Source organism: Nicotiana tabacum, chromosome 5 (assembly GCF_000715075.1).
Source record: "Nicotiana tabacum cultivar K326 chromosome 5, ASM71507v2, whole genome shotgun sequence".
NCBI classification, from domain to species: Eukaryota; Viridiplantae; Streptophyta; class Magnoliopsida; order Solanales; family Solanaceae; genus Nicotiana; species Nicotiana tabacum.
The window spans coordinates 109,669,216-109,693,301 of NC_134084.1; the positions used below are offsets into that span (position 1 = coordinate 109,669,216).

The 24,086-nt window shown below is 36.4% G+C and overlaps 1 protein-coding gene across 3 annotated transcripts; it reads left to right on the forward strand.

Annotated features, from left to right (window-relative positions):
• The first annotated feature begins 449 nt into the window (after positions 1 to 449).
• LOC107825543 (ubiquitin C-terminal hydrolase 12) lies at positions 450 to 21,894 on the forward strand. Of its 3 annotated transcripts, none has more exons than XM_016652414.2 (32): positions 450 to 719; positions 1,930 to 2,017; positions 2,158 to 2,305; positions 2,401 to 2,558; positions 4,321 to 4,586; positions 4,693 to 4,911; positions 4,983 to 5,091; positions 5,171 to 5,286; positions 6,218 to 6,316; positions 7,215 to 7,324; positions 8,411 to 8,485; positions 8,918 to 8,996; positions 9,075 to 9,221; positions 9,317 to 9,397; positions 9,483 to 9,602; positions 10,076 to 10,198; positions 12,317 to 12,394; positions 12,494 to 12,582; positions 12,712 to 12,820; positions 12,905 to 12,973; positions 13,065 to 13,175; positions 13,467 to 13,522; positions 13,606 to 13,783; positions 13,966 to 14,067; positions 14,147 to 14,218; positions 17,628 to 17,693; positions 17,856 to 17,921; positions 18,281 to 18,367; positions 18,489 to 18,605; positions 18,731 to 18,805; positions 18,951 to 19,034; positions 21,358 to 21,894. In XM_016652414.2, the coding sequence occupies exons 1-32, from the start codon at positions 690 to 692 to the stop codon at positions 21,397 to 21,399; spliced, it is 3,369 nt and encodes a 1,122-aa protein (XP_016507900.1). In that variant the 5' UTR covers positions 450 to 689; the 3' UTR covers positions 21,400 to 21,894. The 3 variants fall into 3 exon arrangements, with proteins under 3 accessions (XP_016507900.1, XP_016507901.1, XP_075110044.1); XM_016652415.2 differs by having other exon boundaries at positions 1,933 to 2,017; XM_075253943.1 differs by having other exon boundaries at positions 480 to 719; positions 1,829 to 2,017.
• Positions 21,895 to 24,086: the final 2,192 nt, after the last annotated feature.

The window sequence follows — 24,086 nt, forward strand, 5'->3', positions numbered from 1 at the left end:
ATTATTCTAATATGATAGAGTTAGCCTCGAAACTAACCCTAGTCAACAAACAACACGTACGCCATGTTAAGATTGCTTAAGGCACCATAAGAAAATAATAATTCATTCTCCTCACTAATACATTTAACAAAGACAAAACAAAAACAAATTGCTATTTAAGCCAAATACCATCGTTCTTAGAAGCTTTTTAGTCTTAGTAAACCCTTGAGACACTTTAAAAGACCTCCGGAAGCTAAGATAAAATTCTGAAAGGTAAGAAATATCCAGACTTCTTTTTTACTTTTTTGAAAAACGCCACCTTATTTTCCACGAAAATCACAAAATAGTGCAATTGTCGGTCATCCCCAGCTCGCCGCCACGTGTCTCCCTGCAACGTGTCAGCTTTTCATATGTTACCTCATACACATTTTTTGTACAAACAATTCACAATAGCAAAGCTTCTCTATAACAGCATAAACATAACTATTTCCCCTTCCCCTAATTTACCCTTTTATTTTCCCTAATTTCCAAACGTATCCCTTCCCCCAATCGAAAACCCAACCAAACAACACTCTCGATCAGAACTCATCCTTCTTTCTAAAAACTCAGTTTCTTCATTTAGCCCCCCCCCACCCCCTCACCCCTACCCACCCCTACTAGGGCAATTTTTTTTCCATAGTTGATCGGACGGTCAGTCGTTATCCTCAAGCATGACCATGCTGAATCCTCAACCGTTGGATGTGAGTCTTCCCTACATTACTTCGTTAAATTCACTGTTACTATCGATAGAAATGTCTATTTATATGCCTTTTTCTTGGTCAAATTTGTTAATTGTTCGCATGTTCAAGTGATGTCAAAAGTTGTCTCGCATTGAATAGGTTTGTGATCAGCTAGGGTTTTTGTTATGGCAAGGTAGGGTTTAGGGACTAAATTGTCTTTCATTGGTTCGTAAATTGAGCTGCGTTGTTGTGAATGGAGAAAAAAAAGTAGTGTTTTTGATTCAAAGGACTGGGTTAGGGTTTTACTAGATCATGCTCCTGACTTGCTTTTATGTTTATTTGTTTTGCATTTATGATGCATGCAGTCTTTCTTATTTTTGGATTGGTTATATGTACTGACAATGTAAATTTATCTTACACTATCAGTGTAGTTTAACCTGTTATAGCATGTAACTTACTATTTAGTCTAGGTTATTAATCAATGCTTATTAAATAGAGTTACCTGCAACTGGATAGACATAGTTAACCCGGTACCTATGCTGGTGGGAGGTAACAGGTACACCGTGGAATTAGTCGAGGTGCGTACAAGCTGGCCCGTACACCACGGTTATAAAAAAAGAAATAGAGTTACCACATTTAGTCATTGACTAATTCACTAGGTAATCCTCAATAAATGCTTACTTGGATTGGGGCACAGGGGCGGATGTAGTGTGGTAATGACGGGTTCAATCGAACCCATAACTTTCAACGCGGAGTAGAAATGTATATGTAAAAACTTGTTAAAATTGCAAAAATAGTAGATATGAACCCATCACTTTAAAAATATAATGGGTTATATATTAAAACTTTAAAAGTTGAACCCATAGAGTTGATATCCCGTTTTATTTTAGTTTTAATAAAGGTGCGTAGCGCATCTTGCGCGCACCTCAATTAATCACTTGGAAATCTGCTATAGCCCACAAGTTGGTCCCTGGTAGACCTGCCCTGCTTAGATTGGGGCAGATGAGCTCACAGTGTTGCATCTTATTTTTTATTTTATTTTATTTGATTATGTTGTTGTTGCGGCAAGTTTTTCCTTGTCTTGAATAATCAACTGGCAATCTGATAGCGCCTACAAGCATATGTGTCAGGTGAACCTGTCCGACAAGGTTGGTACGGATGGGCGCACATGGGTGCAAGTGTCTTTGTTTTAGCAATCTCTGAAATTACTCTTTTTTTGGGAATAATTCAGCAGCAGGAAGAAGAGGAGATGCTTGTGCCACATTCTGACTTAGTTGAAGGTCCTCAGCCCTTAGTTGAAGGGCCTCAGCCCATGGAAGGTTGTTCCTCTTTTAACTGTTGCTATTTGAGTTCCTTTTCTGTTTTAGAGGAGTTTAGGTTGGTAATTGATCAGTCTTATGCTTGTCTTGGATCTTGTTGTAACGTTTTGATGTGATCATATGGTGAATTTGATTAATAGTGGCACCTGCTGAGAATGCTAGTACGGGGGAGAGTCAAGCCGTAGATGAGCCACAGGCATCCCGGTTTACTTGGACAATTGACAATTTCTCTCGGTTATCTGTGAAGAAGCTATATTCCGAGGCTTTTGTTGTTGGTAGTTATAAATGGTAAGTGGCATTTATTGCTTAAATTGGTGGTTTACTTTAATAATTTTTTTTTTAGATTGGGTTATAATTGGCCTATGACTGGCATTGGTTTGTAGGCGAGTGCTTATATTTCCAAAAGGAAACAACGTGGATTGTTTGTCAATGTATTTAGATGTGGCAGATTCATCTACATTGCCATATGGGTGGAACAGATATGCCCAGTTCAGCTTAGCTGTTGTAAATCAAATAAACCCCAAATATTCAGTGAAAAAAGGTACTTTCTTGTCCTGTTTCGGTGCACCTAAAGCTTGAATCCAAATTTCATCCGTACGATTGGGATGTCAGATTTTATTTTTTCCTTCATTGCCTTTTCACGTGTCTTGGAATATTCTCATTTCTCCCTCCGTCGAAGTACACTTAATGAAACTTCCTTTAGGGAAAAAAGAAGAAGTAGTGTCTTACCTTTCCTGACGTTGACTCATCCTTTGCGTGTCTTTTTGTTTGTAAATTGTATGCCTATTTTGATTTTTTCTTTTCCATTACCTTACCTTTCTTAGTGTCGTAAAAATCAATATCTTTTCATTTTAAAGTTTTTGCTTAAGAGCTTGCAGACTTATGGCGCATAATAAAAGCTTCACCATCCTTTTGTCTGTTAAGGGTTTCATACCAATCTATCATGTGAATATTTGTTTCGCCCTTTTGATCTTTTACATTTTAAATTCCACCGGATGGTAGTAACCATTTCTTCTGGAAATGTGTCATTTCAAGAATGCATATACTGTGGTTGCACCTTGGCTCAATCTTACAGCATAATGAATATAGAGGATTTATATCGCCCACCACAGCTAACTTGGAATTGAGCTGAGTTTGATTGAATAAGTAAAGTTAGAGACTTTATTTATTGTCCCACCGAAGGTGTGTCCACCTTCGTTTCAATCTTTTAACCTACGAGTCAAAAACCTGCAAAATCAGAAACAGCCAATCAGCCGTTCAAATTATCTCATCAGAATTGGCGTAATCAGATCATTATATATTATCAGGTCATCTTCACTTTTGGAGTTCATTCTTTTTTCTTGTCAAAAGCAGTTCATAAAGAAACACACTGAGCAGAATGTGAAGTCCTGCATTTCATGAATTTTAGTTTTCTTCTTCTTTTCACGTTGCTCTTTTTGTGTGGAGTGGGTGAACCTTAGCTGTAATAAATTAAACGCTAAAAAAGCTTCAGACTAATAATGGACGCAAGATGTAAAAAGAAATGGGAGTCTATTTGAACCTTTTCTGCCACACAAGGATAGGAGTACAACCATATGTCTGTCCTTTTTTTTTGGGTTTTGTGGGGAGGGGGATAAGTAATCTTTTAAAAAAAAAATGCTTGCACTAAACCAGTGCGGCAAGTTTCTTTTTTATAGGGTTGACGATATCATCTTCATTTGCTGAATTAATGCTTAACTACAATTGGAAAAGGATTCTTGTATATCTCTCTGCACCATCTTGGTTTGATAATAATAAATGAAGTTTAATTTATTCGAAAAAGGACGGTCAAACAGCCAAGCAAAAGAATAGTATACTGAGATAAGATGGAAGAGAGACATTAATTGAAAGGTATGGTAAATCTTTACCTATTTATTGCAATAAACATATGGAAAATTTATTTGAACCTATTGAATAGGAGAAAAATTGGCAACTTCATTACTCCAGGCTGCTCCAAATTCCTGAATGAGGCTTCCTAAACTGTTTTTACGCTTGCTGTTAACAGTCTAGGAATTAGGAAACTTATCCCATAAAGACAAAATCATAACAACAACTACATCTCAATCCCAAACAAGTTAGGGTCAGCGAAAAGGAAAAACCAAATACAACAATAACAACAACATACCCAGTGTATTGGATTAGTGATCTGCAGGTTTGTTAGAAAATTGACTTGATTGTGAGTTACAGAACTGAATGGCTCTCAGGGAGCCTGAGATGCCAATTAATGATGAACAATATGTGTTTGTCTCATACTGGCATGGATTTGAATTGTTTTTTGGTTGCAGAGACGCAACACCAGTTTAACCAAAGAGAGAGTGACTGGGGCTTCACATCTTTCATGCTTCTAAGTGATCTTTATGACCCCAATAAGGGATATCTTGTAAATGATAAAGTTGTTATTGAAGCCGATGTTGCTGTACGAAAGGTCATTGATTACTGGACATATGACTCAAAGAAGGAGACAGGATATGTTGGGCTTAAGAATCAGGGAGCTACTTGTTACATGAACTCTCTCCTACAAACCTTGTACCATATCCCCTACTTTAGAAAGGTTAGCATATGTTCTAGTTTTTTATGATGCAAGTTTTTTAGTAAGTATATTTGTTTTATTGGTTCTAGAATGCAATATCCTCATTTTGGGTTGTTGGCCCCCCCAGGCTGTGTATCACATGCCAACTACAGAGAATGACATGCCATCGGGGAGCATCCCGTTGGCTCTGCAAAGTTTATTTTATAAGCTCCAATATAGTGATACCAGTGTGGCGACAAAAGAATTGACAAAATCTTTTGGATGGGACACATATGATTCATTCATGCAGCATGATGTGCAAGAACTAAACAGAGTGTTGTGTGAAAAGCTTGAAGACAAGATGAAGGTATGATTACAAAATGACTAATTGCAAATTTTGATGATCTTATTGGATCTTCTAATGATGTTTTTGTCCAGGGTACGGTTGTGGAAGGGACAATTCAAAAGTTATTTGAGGGGCACCATATGAATTACATAGAATGTATCAATGTGGACTTCAAATCAACGAGAAAAGAGTCATTTTATGGTATCTGCTTATCCTCAGATTTGTCCCTTGAATCCTTAATGCCTGCTCATGGACTTATTTTTTTAATAAACTTCTGCAGATCTTCAACTCGACGTCAAAGGCTGTCGCGATGTTTATGCCTCTTTTGACAAATATGTTGAAGTTGAACGTCTAGAAGGCGATAATAAGTACCATGCTGAAGAACATGGTTTGCAGGTTCAACACTCTTATCAATGAACAATAAATTGATGGGCCTTTGTTGTGGTTACATGTCCTCATTTATAACAATAAAGAATCAAAAAGTTTTCAATTATTTTTATGCTCCGTATAGAAACTGAAAAAAGATCTACTTGTCACAATCATTTTTTTTATAACCGTCGTGTCCGGGCTAGGTTGCACGCACCTTGACTCATTCTTGGGTTGCTACCTCCCACCAGCATAGGTACCTCTGTCCACCAAGGCTTGGACAGGTGGAAAAAAATCACCTAGTTTTTTTGCCTCTGCTGATCATTTGTAATGTTTCCACAACAATGGAAATAAGAAGCTTGAAATTGGATAGTGCGAGTCCAAATTGGTTAGAATAGGAGCTTGGGATTCACTAGTATCTCTCTAAAACATTAGACCATCCATATTCTTGTGAAAATGCAACAAGAATATTAATCTTTTTAACTGAATATGTTTTTTTTTTCTCTCAGAAGGTCCATCCACATGATGGAGGAGTATCTTCTCAACTGAATAGGCATATAATTTGGAGCCTAATTCAGCCTTTCTGTTTTTCCGCTTCCTATGTTTTTTGGGGCGGACGGTGTTGGTAGTTCTCCGATGTAAATTAAAAATTCCAAATAGATGAGGGATAGTAGGAGGTACCACTAAGGGGGACCTAATGGATGAATCAAACGTCTTATTTGGATTTGTATTTTGTGGGGTCTTGGGGCTAGATTGGTGCTAAGAATGCCATTATGCAGGAAGTCGGAAGACACATGAAATACCCTACCAGCATGTTGAATTTAAAGAACTTGCTACTTGAACTCATAAAGCTAAATAGTAGAGAATGTCACAAAGGACTTCCTTAAGCCAGCAACTGACTCTTATTTGTTGCCTTTTTTTTTTCTTCTGTTGTGAATATGGAGTGCTGTGTTGATTTCAGGATGCAAAAAAAGGTGTACTATTTATTGACTTCCCTCCAGTTCTCCAGCTTCAGCTAAAAAGATTTGAATATGATTTCATGCGAGATACAATGGTTAAGGTTAGTACTAGTTTCTTCTTTCTCAGCTTGCTATATGATTTGATCTGTAATATTAGGTTTTGGGTTGATTCATAATTTCTCTTTCTAAAATGGTGTTATTTCCCGTATTTGGTTCAAGCAAATACGTTTGGCATATGAAATAGAGCATACCTTTTGTCACTGCTGGCTCACATAGCTTTTTGGATTGTTCCATGGTTCCCTTCCTAGAGTGAGTGTTATTTGCTGTTTGCGGGTCCGAACATAAATGTTCGGCAAAAGAAGTGTATTACTTCAATATCCTACTACCTTATCCGAAATAATGGGGCAATGAAAAGAAACTTGAAAGTGAACCTGTTAAAACAAACTAGAATAAAGGAAAAGCCCAAGGTTGAAAGTTTGTGATCATCATTTTCTAGAAGCGTAGGACCATATAGTATTTTCTTTAAAGGTGCTATTTGGTAGTTGGAATATTTTCAGTGGAAGGTTTTCCAATTTTTATGAACTTGTTTGTTGAATTGTGGGCAGAATTTTTGTCTTTTTTAACAGAAGCTTTTCCATCAGAGAAAAGAAACAGTGGGGCACGATTTATTCTTCACTGCGGCTCCTCTGCCACTATCGGATAATACGGTTGAATTGTCTCCTAAAAAATGGTCCTGTTACTGATTATTAACTTTGTTACCAACCACAACCATCATGACCCCCAAATCTTCCGTCGTCCTACTATCAGATGCTGCAAATGTTTGTCTATTTAATCTGAACATCAGAAAATGATTAACTGTAGTTTTATAACGGTCTCTTACAAGTAATATATTCCTTGAAATGTAGTTTACATGTTCTTCTAATATATTATTGATGGTATTGAATCCCATATTGTAGTGTTCAGATGCTCACGTGTTACAATCTTGCTTCTATGTTGCAGATAAATGACCGTTATGAATTTCCTCTAGAACTTGACCTTGATAGGGAGAATGGCAAATATTTGTCTCCTGATGCAGATAGGAGCGTCCGGAATCTCTACACACTTCATAGGTAAGTTTAACTCTCTTTTCTATGTGTATGTGCGGACAAACACACTAGTACGCAATTGCGAAGACTTTTTGTTTTGACTTCTTTGCCTAATCAGTTGGGTATGAAATAAGTCAGTCTTTTTTTTTTTGATAAGTAAAGGTATTTTATTCACATTAAATCAAAAGGTAAGTTGGTGCAACTTAAGCCTTTTGATTACATCTCTAAGATACAGGACAAATCATCATTGCTTTCTGATTAATTTGCATCCTTTTTATTATACAAAAATAGAACAAGTTTGTCAAATATCTGTGCTTTAAGCTATGCACTGCTCTTACCTCCCTCAAAGCATCTCCTATTTCTTTCTGTCTATATATACCACATGATGCACGGGTAAGCAGTATCCCAAAACTTCATTACTTCTTTATGGACTTTCAACCTCTCAATGGGAAAAGACATTCACGATTGATGTCGGCCTTAATCATTCTATTCCAAAAAGAACAGAGAACACATTCGATGCCTCTTTTGCTACCTCACTTTGCATAAGGTTATTCGCCAAGTTTTTACCTTTTTCAAGCTTGAAGCATTTATAACTTACCACTCTTCCATTACTCGACATAAGGAAGTGTAGGAAACTTTACTGTGAAGCTACTGCATTTTCCCCCTACTCGGTATCCTGGTCCAAAATACCCTTGTTACACGGAGCAAAGCTGACTTACTACTGCTAATTCCCAGTCCTCAATCCCAACTATGACTTTGCTCTGGTTGTCCCATAATCTAGTTGGCTAGGACTGTGTGCAAAGTATTCGTCTTAACTCAACTATGCTTTATACACATCTATTTTTTCTGATGTGTTTCTTTTGCTCTTTATAAACCATATGTACCATGAAAACCTTTTTGTAGTTACTGAGACTTTTTTTCACACTTGCTTTCATTCTCTTATGTTGTATTTGCTTAAGATTTTACAATGAATTGTATGTCACTATTCTTTGTGCTGTTTCCTTTTGTTCATTAGTGATATGATATTCTGAACCATTGGCTAGCCTAGATGCTTAGCATTATCTTTTATTTTTATGCTAAGAGTATCGCCTTGCCCTTTTCTTAATGCAGTGTGTTGGTTCATAGTGGTGGTGTGCATGGTGGACACTATTATGCTTTCATCAGGCCAACACTATCAGATCAATGGTATGCACTGTCTCTGTAAAATATTTTCTTCCTCTGTCTCTTTCTTCTAATAATCCAAGATGTTCACGAACATGCACCCGAACACCGTGTTCACACATGCTTTTATGTGTGATGTATATAAACATGTACTTCAAGCATGTTGAGACTGGCAAAGAATCTAAATATACTTGGATTTTGTTAGTTCAATTTTTGGAATTCTCTTCGTAATGTTCTACGTCAGGTTCAGGTCTCTGTTGTCATCTTTCTCTTTGTTGTTTTTTCTTTTTCTTTTTCTTGGGGATGGGCACTTGTATCTACATATATAATTTTCCCGTAGGATCACAGAGCGGTAACAAAAAAATTCTGTATCTATCATATGTCATTCAGATAAACTGAAAAGTTAATCTTTGTGATTGGGCTCTGATTGGATGTGATTATTTGGTTCTATGCTAGGTATAAGTTTGATGATGAACGGGTGACAAAAGAAGACTTGAAGAGGGCTCTAGAGGAACAATATGGTGGAGAGGAGGAGGTATATGTCGCTAATAGCAGGTCTAAATTGTGTCTTGTGGTGTCATGCTTTGATTTGGACTTACTTTTGCTTTAACAGTTGCCACAGACAAATCCTGGCTTCAATAACACTCCCTTTAAGTTTACAAAATACTCCAACGCGTACATGCTTGTTTATATACGTGAGAGTGACAAGGATAAAATAATTTGTGATGTCGGTGAGAAAGACATTGCGGAACACCTAAGGGTATGTTTTCAAAAATTCTCCAGGCAAGAAATAGATTTTGTGCACCTGTTACTCAGTTTGCCCGTGATAAATTCTATTTTTTTGTTTCATTTCAGATAAGGTTGAAGAAAGAACAAGAAGAGAAGGAGGACAAGAGACGATACAAAGCACAGGCCCACCTTTATACAATTATCAAGGTAATTTTCAAATGGATGTGTCAGATAATAAGTTTTCTCTCCTTGAATATGTTGTGTTGATCGACTCGTGTATGTGTGTATGTAGGTTGCACGTGATGAGGATCTTAGGGAGCAGATAGGAAAGGAGATATATTTTGATCTTGTTGATCATGACAAAGTTCGTAGCTTTCGAATTCAGAAACAGATGCCTTTTAACCTTTTCAAGGTACTATTCACTTTCTATAATTATTGTTGCTTAGTTTAGACCTATGTTGCTTGATATTTTTAAAATGCCGTCTCGTGTGTGTTGGATCCTCCAAAAGCTATGCATTTTTGAGGATTCGACACAAGTGCGCTGAGATCTTTGGAGGATCCAAGTAACATAGGTTTGGACTCAAGTAGCACATCACTTCCCAATAACTTTAGTTGTGTGGACCTCTTTGTTTCTGTTGTTTGATCCTTGTTAATAACCTTTATTCAATCAAGCAAGGATGGAAATGTTATCTGTGGAATTGAATCAGAATCAGGAGGCTGAGATTTGTTCTCAAGGATGACCTTTTTGGCCTTCTCCCGTCTATACAATCAATGAGTTACTAATTTCTATTTGTGGTGCCTGTTCATATCTTTGGCATGTTTATGTGGTAGTCCTATTTCGTGGATATTCTCGCTTGTGTTTGACCAAACTACCCGTTGCTACAGGAGGAAGTTGCAAAAGAATTGGGTCTCCCAGTTCAATTCCAGCGTTTCTGGATTTGGGCAAAGCGGCAAAATCACACATATCGGCCCAATCGCCCATTAACTCCGCAGGAGGAACTACAAACCGTGAGTCCTTTTATCTTTCTCATACCCATTCTGAGTTTTTTGCAATTTGTTATGGCAGTATTTACCTGTTCCGGGAAATAATACATGTTCATAGTTTCAATCATGTTTTTGCATTGGTAATGTTTGTGCATAATTTCTGAGTCTGTTGGATTCAAGCCTCTGCTGTTGAGGGCACGGAGAACTTTTTTGTTAACTTCATCTAAGCTAGAAGGTGGGTTTTTTCTTTTGTAGAATCAGTGTGCACCGTAAGGAGATGATAATTTGTTGCAGTCTTGTGTTTCATTCTTTGGAAAAGATAGTTAATTAGAATAAGTTTGTGGATATCTATTATCTCTTCTTGGGTGGTGTAGGGTTTTCATGTTTTTGAATTTCAAACTTTTTAAAAAACTGGTCTACAAAACGAACATAGCACAACATCCTAGAAATAGAAGGATTCGATCTTGTGGTTGAAGAAAATTAGATCTAGTGTACCAAGAAAAAAACGAACTTGATTGTCATAGTTAATTTAGAAGTAAGGCCATAGTGATCCTTATGAAATTCTAAGGCCATATAATGACTACGGAAAGCTTATGCTTCTTCTTTCTTGGTAATTCCTCTCCTCGCTGTAAAGAAGTAGGGGAAGAGTGGGCTGACTGAATAGATTATAAGCAAGATTCAGCACTGGCTGTTATTCTCCATCGTCATAAAGAAAAACATGTGAGTCCTCTGAGAACTCCACTACCATTCTCACTGTATTAAAAATATCAATGAAGGAGAAATATTCAATTCTATTACCGGGAAATCAAATGGTGGAGGATTCATAAGGCAACTTGCTTTAGTATTCAGTTTCTCCAAATTTCCTAAGCAGAGCTTCTTGTTTGATTCGTTTATGATCCTTGCAAAGAACTGATACGGTAGGCGTTGGAATACTATTTTTCCAAGTTTATTCATCCATGTAAAATTATTCTTAGTTTAGGTTATCTAAGTTGCTCCGACACGGTAGTTTAGGTGCCGCACCCGTGACGACACGACACTAGTATGGGTGTGGGATCCGCACCGGATCTGGTCAAACAATTTTGGGTACTTTGACCACAACGGACAAAAAAATTCGAGACGAGATACAATTTGATTCCCGAAATCAGAACTAAAACTAGGGTAAATTTGGAGAAAATAACATACCTTATCTAGGAAATCAATCCTTTACTTATCTGCAACTTGAGAATAAAAAAGAAATCCACACTTTACAAGCTATCCGTAAATGGGGGCACAACATCGGTAACAATAATTGGGATGTGCCTGGCTCTGATACCATGATAAATGGACCTTGGGCCTAACTCAACCCCAAAAGCTAGCTTATGAGGTGAGGATTGCCCAAGACCATATAAGGAGACCAAGGACCTCAAATCCCACCGATGTGGGACAACTCAACACCTCCCCTCACGCCCAGGTCTGCAAACTGGAGCGTGGACAACATAAATGGGGGCTCAATATCGGCAACAATAATTGGGATGAGCCCGGCTCTGATACCATGATAAATGGACCTTGGACCTAACTCAACTCCAAACGCTAGCATATGAGGTGAGGATTGCCCAAGACCATATAAGGAGACCAATGACCTCAAATCCCACCGATGTGGGACAACTCGACATTTTTAGCCGGATCCCTGCACATGTATCCGTACTAGGATCCGTATCCCCGAATCTTAGAATTTACATCTCGAAGGATCCGACCTCTAGATTCGCACCCGTGTCGGATACCCGCACTCGTGTCCGAGCAACTTAGTAGGTTATACAATGGCATTTCATTTGTTGTGTAGTTATCTCTTATCTTGTCAAACTAATAAGAAATCATGGACATGCAAATGTTGGTTTCTTAAAATGTTTGCACTAACTAATGTATTATCATCTTTACAAAATTTTGATTGCCAACAACTGAATGTCTTAGCTTTATGATTCTAGAATTGTATTGTTGTACCTTTAAATGTCATTTTACTGCATACATTCTCTTCTGCCTATCCAACAAAAATACTTTGCCTTGTTTTGCTTCTATGATTCTTCATAATAATTGCATAATTCCACGCTTTTAGCTTTTCTTAAACGATGTATACTGTTGTTTGAAGACAACTATCTGTATGTGCAGGTTGGTCAGTTAAGGGAAGTTTCTAACAAGACCAACAATGCTGAGTTAAAATTATTTTTGGAAGTGGACCTTGGCCTGGTACCTTTAAATTTCCTTGGATTACTTTCCTTTATTGACAAGTGTTTTTTTGCCTTAGATTCTACTGTACTTTACCTTTTAACTCATGCAATATTTCAGGATCTCGTTCCTAGTCCTCCACCTGACAAAAGTAAAGATGATATACTCCTTTTCTTTAAGCTTTATGATCCTGAGAAAGAAGAGCTTCAGTAAGTCTTTTGCTCTTAAAGGAACCTCATGTTAGAAATATTTTGGCATGTGACAAGGTCTTTTTTTTTTTTTGAAGATTTTTATGACAAGGTCTAATGACAAGATTTATTCCCTTTTTGCATTTCCAGATATGTTGGTAGGCTTTTTGTGAAGAGTACTAGTAAGCCAATTGAAATACTTCCAAAACTGAATGAATTGGCTGGATTTGCTCCTGACCAAGAAATTGACCTTTTTGAGGTGTGTTACTGTTGCCTTCTCTCTGTTATTGATACAGTTATCGATCTTATTGACGTGGCATGAGAATGTCTTTTTCCTTTACAGGAAATAAAATTTGAACCTTCTGTCATGTGTGAAAGACTAGATAGAAAGGCTTCATTTCGATTTAGCCAGGTTTTTGTCTTCTGTTTTCCCCACCCAGTTGCTGAAAGCTCATATCTTCTCAGGTGTAGATTTTCTTTGCTGACTGACTGAATTTTTATAGATTGAAGATGGTGACATTATATGCTTTCAAAAGAAAGCTTTGCCTGAAGTTGAAGAACAAGTCCGATTTCCGGATGTTCCTTCATATCTGGAATATGTAAAAAATCGCCAGGTGAATCCCCATACTGCTCCAGTTTTCGCTAAGCTGTTGATGCTCTTTATGTTGAAGTTAATTCTTATCCCTTATTTTTTGGTTTATGATCCTCTATGGTGGTGCCAAAGGAAATAAGTTTCAAAACTCCCCTGGGTTTTTGCCTTGACTAGTTGCATCATTTTTGTTACTGTATATGTGACATCTTTCTCGCCTTAATTTATGTTTTATGCTTGCGTACACCGTACAACTGGCTCTTTATGTTTTACTTTCTCCATTTTGATTCCTTAAATCTGAGTTCGTTGTTTACAGATTGTCCACTTTCGAGCACTGGAGAAACCGAAGGAGGATGATTTCTGTCTAGAGTTGTAAGTTTATTTGTATCTTATCTTTTGATTTATTGCAAAGCATTTGCTTACATCTATAACTATTTGTTTTTGTAAAATTACAGAGCAAAAAGTGATACATATGATGATGTAGTGGAGAGAGTGGCGCAGCGGCTTGGTGTGGATGATCCCTCCAAAATTAGGCTTACTCCACACAACTGCTACTCTCAGCAACCCAAGCCTAACCCCATCAAATATCGGTCCGTGGATCATTTGGTAGACATGCTAATCCATTACAATCAGGTTTGTTAACATGAACTGACTTTATCTTGGGAGCACATGGTGACGTTTAACGCTTTACTCATCATAGCAGTGGACAGTAGTATATACTATTTTGGTAGGATCTAATGTGGCAATGGACTAACCACAGGATCTAATGTGGCAATGGACTAACCACATCTCATTTTTTTTTGGGTGGATGATAGATTTCTGATATACTTTATTACGAAGTTCTGGACATTCCTCTGCCAGAATTACAATGTCTGAAGACGCTCAAAGTTGCTTTTCATCATTCTACGAAGGATGAGGTGTGTCTAGTATGGCAAAATCATTTGAATCAAATCAAATTATTACTTTTCCTCATTACATTTTTTTCATTGCTTTCAGGTTGAAATTTTGAATGTAAGATTGCCTAAGCAGAGTACCGTGGGGGATGTTCTTAATGAAATCAAATCAAAGGTATAGATAGGTGTAGCAACCTGAATTGCAATATTGAGTCTATGAAAGGAAGTGATGTACTTTCAAGGTTTTGCACCTCTCAAGTACAAAGAATAGAGAAAAACAAAAGCACCCCGCTAAAGTTTTTCACAAAACTAGCGAAAGCGTTCTTCAAACTCACGTTAGAAGAATGTAAGATGGAAAGAAACCTCACCCGCACGTTCCTCAATCCCGCAAGATTGCAAGAAACGTTGAATAAATGAAGAAGAATGAAATAAAAGATCAATCACGTTTTTGAAGCAAAAACTTAGAAAAACTAATCACCAACCTTTATTTTCAGCATATTGAGCCCTTTTAATAAGGCTTACAATGAGTAAAATTGATAAGGTTAAGAAAAACTAATCCTAATTAAACTAGAATAAGAATAAGGCTAAGAAAACCTATCCTAACTAAAATAGGAAAAAGAATTCTAGTAAGAATGAGATACCAACTAACAATCCTAGTTTGACTACAACTACAAATATAATCCTACTAAAACAAGAATTAAATTACTAGGAAATAAGAAATAACAAATCCTAATCTCTAAGGAAAAGAAATCCTAATCTTGGATGGATTCTTCGCTTATTGAATTTCTTGGATTTTTAGCATTCTTGATCTTGCATCATTCTCCCCTGGTTGAAAAAGACTCATCCTCGAGTCTAACAACTTCCGTAGATGGCACAAAATTTGCTATAGTAAGAATGGAGACCCACGACGGGAAAAAAAGGGGGACCCAATGCTCACCAGGTTTTAAGTTACATTTTGCTAGTTTATCATAGAGCTTCTTCACGTTGTAAGCAAACTTAGCATGTGGTCGAACTAAATCCTCACTTTCTAAGTTTCAACTTTCTACCAAGTCTTTTCCATGTAATCTTTCTATGTTGACTCTCAAACTTCAACTTATGATATGAAGTTATTGATGTTGGAACTTCATGAAACTTAACCAACTCTATGTCTAACTTTGAATTAAGCATAGAGATCAACGTTTTTCTTGAGGCTGCATCAATTGCTATGCTTGTACACTAACAGTCACTTTGATGATGGTGATAAATATTTATGAGGTGAACACATCTTATTTCTCCAATATACCTCAAACTCTCCATTATCCACTCCTTAGGTAATCCTTCCTCTTGTTCATGTATGTTTTTATGGACTTTAGGATTAACGCAATATGCTGACTTGTTTGGGATGATTGAGTCAACAATCAAGTCAATATTGTTTTGAGCATCTCTGAAAGGCGAAAAGTCAACTACACCCATGGCTGGATAATCCAATGGATCGTCATAAAACTTTGGTGGTAATTCCTCAAGTTTTGGATCCAATGCATGTTCCTCGTCTCTTTGATATTGGTAGTCATCAGCTTTGTGCTCTTCAATCCCTTGATTACCAGAATAATTATCATATTGGGCATGGTGCCTTGGTACCTTTGCGCCTTGGTCAGCTTCAACCTCTTCAGCTTGCTCAATATATCTTGTTCTTTGAAGTTACATTGGTGGATATCGAAGTGGTAGACGTGGCAGTAGCACTGGTATATTATATGGTGATGGAGGTGGTCGTGTTGGTGGAGGTAGCAGGCGTTGTGATAGATTTGGTGGCTGATTTTGAAACACCAAACATTCAACCAATTTAGTCAGATTCTCCATTGATTCCTTCAAGTCATCTAGCTGCACTTTAATTTCTTCGTTGTCTCGTTCAAGGATTCTAGTTCTTAATTTATGAACTCTTAATTGAAGATCCATTGAAGAAAATCCCGAACTTGGTATTTTGTTGTTTGGTGACACAATGAACAAGGTAGCAAATCAAGAATTCGGATTTGGAACTTGCGCTCTGATACCAAATTGATGTACTTTCAAAGTTTTGCACCTCTCAAGTACAAAGAATAGAGAAAAATAAAAGCACCCCGCTAAAGTTTTTCACAAAACTAGCGAAAACGTTCTTCAAACTCATGTTAGAAGAATGTAAGATGGAAAGAAACCTCACCCGCACGTTCCTCAATCCTGCAAGATTGCAAGAAGCGTTAGAATAAAGGAAGAAGAATGAAATAAAAGATCAATCACGTTTTTGAAGCAAAAACTTAAAAAAACTAATCACCAACCTTTATTTTCAGCATATTGAGCCCTTTAAATAGACCTTACAATGAGTAAAATTGATAATGTTAAGGAAAACTAATCCTAATTAAACTAGAATAAGAATAAGACAGAAAACCTGTCCTAACTAAAATAGGAAAAAGAATTCTAGTAAGAATGAGATACCAACTAACAATCCTAGTTTGACTAGAACTACAAATATAATCCTACTAAAACAAAAATTAAATTACTAGGAAATAAGAAATAACAAATCCTAATCTTTAAGGAAAAGAAATCCTAATCTTGGATGGATTCTTCGCTTCTTGAATTTCTTGGATTTTTAGCATTGTTGATCTTGCATACGGAAGAAAGCAATTTTTTGCACCCAGCAGGAAAAAAGCAGTTTCCTAATGTGGTTGATTTCTTATGTCTTGATGATTATGTATTTTAGGTACTTTATGCATTGCTGAATGTCGTTTGATGGATTCAGGTTCTGTGGAGAACATGTAGGAAAAGGATACAGTCTTGTCTAACTCGTGTTATTTATTTACCTTAATAATTGAAGAGTTGAACAGTCAACCTACCCCAACTTGTTTGGGATCGAGCCATAGTATTAGTAATAATTGAAGAGTTGGTATTTGCATTCATTTCCTACACTACGCCAGTGTGTGTTTTTCTGCTACTTTGGTTAGTACCTTTTCCCTCAATCAGATTGTCATATTTCAGTTCTCAAGGGTCAGATTGACAGTATTTTATGCTAGATTGGCAATGGTCAAATTGTCTATTGAAAATAACATGTCTTTTAAAATAACATTTAGAGATTTAGAAGTGACATGAGAAGTACAAGTTTGCAACTTTTGCTTTTCAATTTGTTTGACCATAATTGAGTATGTGAAAGTTCACTATTTTTTACATGTGGGGGTTGGCAATCTTTTTGTGAATTTGTTTCACTTTGGAAGACGGCAATCTTTCTTTTTTTAGGCGACGGGAGTACTCTCTTTCCCATCAGATTATCTTATTTAAAGCCATTAATAAAGGATTTCCCGTGAATGTGCACCCTAATGTTTTTCATCTGTGTATATATTACGAAGAAAATCTTTCTACATGCATTTTTTTGAGGACATTTGCCTCCCTGTCTTCTCCCTGCATCCTATCTACAAAGGAAAAAGGAAAAGATCATGCGGAGCTTGACTGGCAATACGAGATTTAGATCTGTCATGTATATTGTGCAACCAATATTATATGTCTAATGGTGGCTTCTGTTTAATGATGGCTTCTGTTTCTGGTATGAGAATATAACTACTGGCATATGGTTGCTGCAACAGGTAGAGTTGTCCCATCCAAATGCAGAGCTTAGATTACTCGAAGTCTTCTATCACAAGATTTATAAGGTGAGTAGTCCTAATATAAGTCCAATACTTTTATCTTTTATTATGTTTGTGCTGACATTTTAGTTTGATAGCAAAATGGCCTTTCAAGACTAGCACTGCTAGCTTATATGTTCTTTTTGTCTGTCTATCTAATGCATTCTTTCGTTATTGCTAATCTGCCAGATCTTTCCGCTCACTGAAAAGATTGAGAATATAAATGACCAGTATTGGACATTGCGGGCAGAGGAGGTTAGTTCTCTAGGTGTTGTCTGGCTGGTTTCTTCTTCTCTCTTCCTCATCTCCTTTTGGTCTTTTTACCTCTTTTTTTTCAACAACAAAATAAAAAAAAACTGGTGAGGTTTTGAAAGTTTAAGCAGAAATTTGAATAAATATTCCATTCCTCCCCCACCCTCTTTCAAAATGGATAATCTAGGGTCTGGGTTTTAATTTGATTGCTATGCTTTGCTGTGTCAGCTTTAATTGTTAGGCCTTCTGTTCCACCGACCTCTCTGCTTTAGACAGTTCAATCTGGGCAATTAATGATGATATTTATGGCATATTGTCTACTTGCTTACTACTGTATCTATTTTATTTTAATTTTTTTGCAGATACCAGAGGGGGAGAAAAATCTTGGTCCCCATGATCGTCTAATTCATGTTTACCATTTCACGAAAGAGACTCCACAAAATCAAATGGTATTACATATCGGCTTGTTTGATGTTACTGATACACTGTTGCATCTGATGTTTACTAAGATGTTACTGATACACTGCTGCATCTGATGTTGAAATTAGTAACTGGATTGGTTTTCTACAGCAAGTGCAGAATTTTGGAGAACCTTTCTTTCTGGTCATCCATGAAGGTGAAACTTTAGCGGAGATTAAAGTGCGCATTCAAAAGAAATTGCAGGTTCCAGATGAGGAGTTTTCTAAGGTACAGTGCGTGAGCACAAAGCTTTTGCTGCAGATGGAATATGCTTGCATACTTATAGCATGGTGGTTTAATTTTGAAAGCCCTATGACTGACTTGGGGGTTGACTCTACTCTTTTGATGGCTAGTGGAAATTTGCATTTTTATCATTGGGGCGCCCGGAATACCTTCAGGATTCGGACATTGTATCCAGCCGCTTTCAGGTAGTGTATTGATGTTATCTTGTATTTTCTTCCTCCCCTTGGATTTCATTGTCAACTTCCGTATAAGTGTTTGGGTCAGCTTTAGTTATGTTTTCTTTGTTTCCAAATTCTGTCCATGCTGAAAATGCTTATATTCCTGTTGCAGAGGAGAGATGTTTATGGTGCTTGGGAGCAGTACCTTGGATTGGAACATGCAGATAATACATCTAAGAGGCCATATGTTAGTCAGGTAAATTCTCTAGGTCTTATGGCTTCTGCATAACCCCAAGATACTAGGAGTTACCTTTTGGTTACCGGATTAAACATGTGAGTAACTCAATTGTACAATCTTAATTTTGGCTCCTCTTAAAGGGCTGTTAACTCTTATAGTTATTGATCTGAGCGGAACATATTCTTTTGTTAGCCATTATATATATATATATATATATACCCCTCTCATACTAATATTTTACTTGGGCTAATGAAACAGGCACATACAGTTTGACAAATGTCACAAATCTCTCTTTGAAAATAGCCCGTAAAAATTTACTGGTTGAAACAATTTTCTTTTTAGAATGTACTGGTTGAAACAATTTAAGTCTCCCATTGTAGCACATTTAATAAATTATATATGCAAGGAAGCTGAATGGAAATCATTGACATGTCTTTCTTGTTCTGAATTTTTTTCTTCTGGATAAGTTCGTCGTTCCGATTCATGCAGGAAATATGGAATGGCAATAGAAAAAGAGAATGAGGATTTTTGAAGTGGGAAAAACAGATATAGCAACTTCTCTTGTTATCCAAACACCCTAAAGCATTATACAGTATAAAGCCTAATTGTTGGGAAATGCACTTGTCTCTCATTATTTGTATAATAAGGGTTTAGGTTTATAATGTCCTGGTCCATTCCGTGCATTGCCTTAAGGTCTTGGGGTTAAATGTTCAGATTCTTTCACATGGTATCAAAGCCAGGCCTATTCTTATGGTTTACCCAAAGTTGTGCCTCATGTTGCCTGGGCGTGCAGAGGGAGCGAATGAGATGTTCTCTTTTTATATGGTTTTACGCAATCCTCACCTCATGAGCTAGTTCTAGGGTTGAGTGAGGCCCGGAATCCATTTTCTTGGTATTAGAACCCAAACTTTGGTGAGTTCGTTTTCACAATCGCATGCTCTCTCTTCATCTTCTATTGCGCTGGGCTCTCTCTCTTAGGTCAGCCTATGAAGCTACTATGGGCGCCTCTCTTTCTATCTTTCACACACAAAATGCATTCCATTGAGTTTCTAATGTTTGTTCCAGGCCCACTGCTTGTTGCGCCTAATCTGTTTCCCTCTGCTCTAAGCCCGCTACTATTGAGCCTCTTCTCTCTTTATTTTAAGAGAACAAAAATAACAAAGAAGGGGTAAAATTATCTTCAGTTAACGTGTAAACCCTAGAACTAGGTTATACGTGCGGGAAGGCGTTAGTAAATATACTTTTCCCTCATTTGTTGTTTAAGGGTTTCCAATGGATTGTATCATGTCTTGAGGCACTCTACAGATTGCTCTAAGGTTTTGTGGAGGCTTAGATCTTTACTCTAATTTCAATTAGGTACTCTATTTGCATAAAAAATAGGTGCAATAGGTTGACTTCCATGTGGTGGATTAAGGATATATTTTTATGTTTGAGCTTGGCATAGTAGTATTTAAATAATAATAATTGAAATTTGGGAAGTTTGAGGACTTTAATGGGCAATTGTCATGTCAGGGTTATAATAATCTAAAATGTACTAATATAGTAGTTTAAAATTTTCAAAGGGAAAGCTCGGCTAAAGGACAAGCGAATTGGGAAGGACAACTGAATGATTTAGGCTATTAAATCAGTACAAAGGGCTTGTCAGAAAAAACAAAAAATAGTACAAAGGGACTAATCACTTTTGACTAGAATTAGTTTGCCTTAATCAGTACAAAGGGACTAATCACTCTTCACAATGCCATAAAGTACGTAGTGTCAGTTAGATGAAACAGGTTATGCTCTTATAATCTACAAAGCCTGATTTATATTAATTTACTTTCGTTATTGCATGCTTTTAGCTTTTGACAAACTGTTAGGGCCAAGTTAAGATTTACCGTCTTTACTGTAGTTCTGGCGACTAGATTGTGACCTAGATCTTGCTATGTGATAAGGTATTCAGGTCGTAGATCAATTATTATAATAATAATAATAATAATAATAATAATAATAATAATAATAATAATAATAATAATAATAATAATAATAATAATAATAAATTCTCAAAATTAGTAACAAAATATTTAATCTGAAGTAGATATACCTTCTCTTTTGGGGGGTGCAGTCAGATACTATTAGATATGGCTGACGTTGCCATTTTTCACAATGATATTAATTCAATTAGTGGTTTGCATGTGTAGTACCAAAAAACATCAGTTTAATAGTTGCGGAAGGACTTAATATTACTGGTGTGCTGGACCTTCCCTTTGAGCAGCTTGTTGCCTTATAATGTGGTCATTTTATGTTAGAAGGACCTCTATTAGTTAGTTCATTATGCTTTAATATTTCACTCTGAATTTTGCAGAACCGCCACACCTTTGAAAAGCCAGTCAAGATATACAATTGAATAGGGTCTGTTGATACTCCAGCAGGGCTTTGGTTGTACAGTGTACACCCCTCACGAGCTAGAAGGGATATGTAAAAGAGTTGTGAGCTATGGCAGGATGATAAGTAGAATGAAGAGAAGAGATTAGCATGAATATTATTTTCCTCCTGGTAATTTGGTCAGACTGCAGGCTATTATTCTTCCTTTTAGTTTGGTTTGGGTAAGGGAGGTTTGTATTTTGCTCTTTAGTTTAGTTAGGATGTGCGCTGCAGTTTCTGCCCTCGCCTTCAGCTATTACTCTGCTGAGGGTTGGGTCTTTTTGACATTATCTTCTGCATATAAGATTTTGGTTGAAGGGATGTATAGTTGATATAGTTGGGTGCATTGACTTGCATTATCTGCATTTTATTTTACAGAATTTTCCCAGTCCTCAGTTTGGTTGTATGTAATGTCATACTTGTGAGGGATGGGCTTGTAAAATCTCCCTATAGTATTGGTATATGTTTCTTTGCTTCATTTCTCCGTGTTTGTTTTGCTGTTATGTTAGTTTAGTTTGGCCGAAACTGAGAAAACCGCGCACTCAAGTATGTGAATTTTTCATTTGTTGGCTATCTTTTCGCTTCTTTTGTTAATGAATGAAGGCCCGCTGGACTGGTAGAAGTGTTAATTCACTGCATTTATTTCAGTGTTGTCATAGGTACGCTTAAATCGTGCTCGTCCTGAAGCGAAGCTCAAAATATGTTGAGCTCTTCGCCTCGCTTTGTGGGCGCTTCAATATCGCATGAAGGCTCTAAGATATATTTTTCCTTGCCAATGAGTGTAACCTTTAAAAGGCAACACTAAATAATTGATATTTCCTTTTATCGTAATTTTTTTTCAATTTCTTTCTTGAGTTGGTCTTTTTTCATTAAAGCCCAAACTTTATTTGCACTTTGCGCTTAAGCCCCAACGGATCTTAGAGTTTTTTTGCGCTTTGATAACACTGATTTATTTTACCGAGTTATTTCATCTAAACAACTATATGTAGAAACAATTATTGCTTAAACTGATGATGCCTTAGTTCTCATCTTTCTTGATGGCAGACGATGATGATATATTAGCCCATCACGGGATTGAGATGTTTCACAGGAAAATCTTTAAAATTGATTGTGATAGTAAGTCAATTTTAGAGAATCAACTAATGACTTATTTGGGATCTATGGGTAGAGAGATAGTTCAAGATAACACTAGTTCTTTCTCTTGTTGAATAAGCTTAGATATTCTTCAATAGTTTTCTCCAACACACCGTAATTTTATTTAGTCAGGAATCTACTAATTAAGGTTAAATAATTGCCAAACAAGCTTAGCTGTGGAATTATTGCAATGATATCATGGTGTACACATAAACACTGTATCTTGGCAATTGCACCTTTTCTTGTTTGTACTGTGGGAATATTCTTTCATTTTTCAATTTATTGCTGTTCTCAACCGTTAAAAAGCTAAAGTTCGTACAGCATACTTTTGAAAAGATCAATGCTTCACCTCTTTGAAGCTAAATTGACAACAAATCAGACTAGAGAAATGTGACTTAAAGTAAATCACACAACGAGTCCGAAACTTTTTTAATCATTTTTTGGACAAAAAATACTTTTGTACTACTTAAAAAAAAGTTATATAAATAAGTAAAACGCAGTATTATACTGCGAATTACTTTAACGAAAATTTTGCCGTTAAAGTAATTCGCAGTATAGTACTGCATTTTTGTTTAATTTTTTTTTTTGTAAATCAGTACTATACTGCGTTTTACTAAGATGCTGGGCCCAGCCCCTTCTTCTTCCTTGGACCACTGAACCGAAGGAAACCAAAAACCTTCGATTCTGCTGCGCACCCCCCCCCACCCCCCGTCAAACTTCAAAATTTTTTTTGGGCCCCACCCGTCACCTAAAGAGCAAGGAGTGTAGGTCCCACATACAAGACAAGCTTTGGATTCCTTCTTTTGGGTGCAAAAATTCGATTTCAATCAAATTTAAAAAACTTAAATCGAGGTATTTCAATTTTGTTTATGTCTAAACTCGTATAGTACATGCATATTTGTATTGTTTAATGTGTTTCCATGTTAATTTGTGTTATGTTTGTGTTTAAATTTGTATCTTATTTATACCCGGATTGATTTATTAGCTTTGGTACAAAAAATTATTAAAATTTGATAAATTATTTGTATTGTTAAAAAATTAATATTATTTATTTTGTTTGTTGTTCATATTTGTATTTTATGTTAGTTGTTTTTATATGTAATAGTGACCGAAGGAAACCAAAAACCTTCGATTCTGCTGCGCACCCCCCCACCCCCCGTCAAACTTCAAAATTTTTTTTGGGCCCCACCCGTCACCTAAAGAGCAAGGAGTGTAGGTCCCACATACAAGACAAGCTTTGGATTCCTTCTTTCGGGTGCAAAAATTCGATTTCAATCAAATTTAAAAAACTTAGATCGAGGTATTTCAATTTTGTTTATGTCGAAACTCGTATAGTACATGCATATTTGTATTGTTTAATGTGTTTCCATGTTAATTTGTGTTATGTTTGTGTTTAAATTTGTATCTTATTTATACCCGGATTGATTTATTAGCTTTGGTACAAAAAATTATTAAAATTTGATAAATTATTTGTATTGTTAAAAAATTAATATTATTTATTTTGTTTGTTGTTCATATTTGTATTTTATGTTAGTT

Coding starts and splice junctions, on each gene's coding strand:
- LOC107825543 (XM_075253943.1), top strand. CDS start 1,867: ATGGGTGCAAGTGTCTTTGTTTTAGCAATCTCTGAAATTACTCTTTTT. Junction 2,306..2,400: donor GTTGTTGGTAGTTATAAATG/GTAAGTGGCATT, acceptor ATTGGTTTGTAG/GCGAGTGCTTATATTTCCAA. Junction 17,922..18,280: donor GGACATTGCGGGCAGAGGAG/GTTAGTTCTCTA, acceptor ATTTTTTTGCAG/ATACCAGAGGGGGAGAAAAA.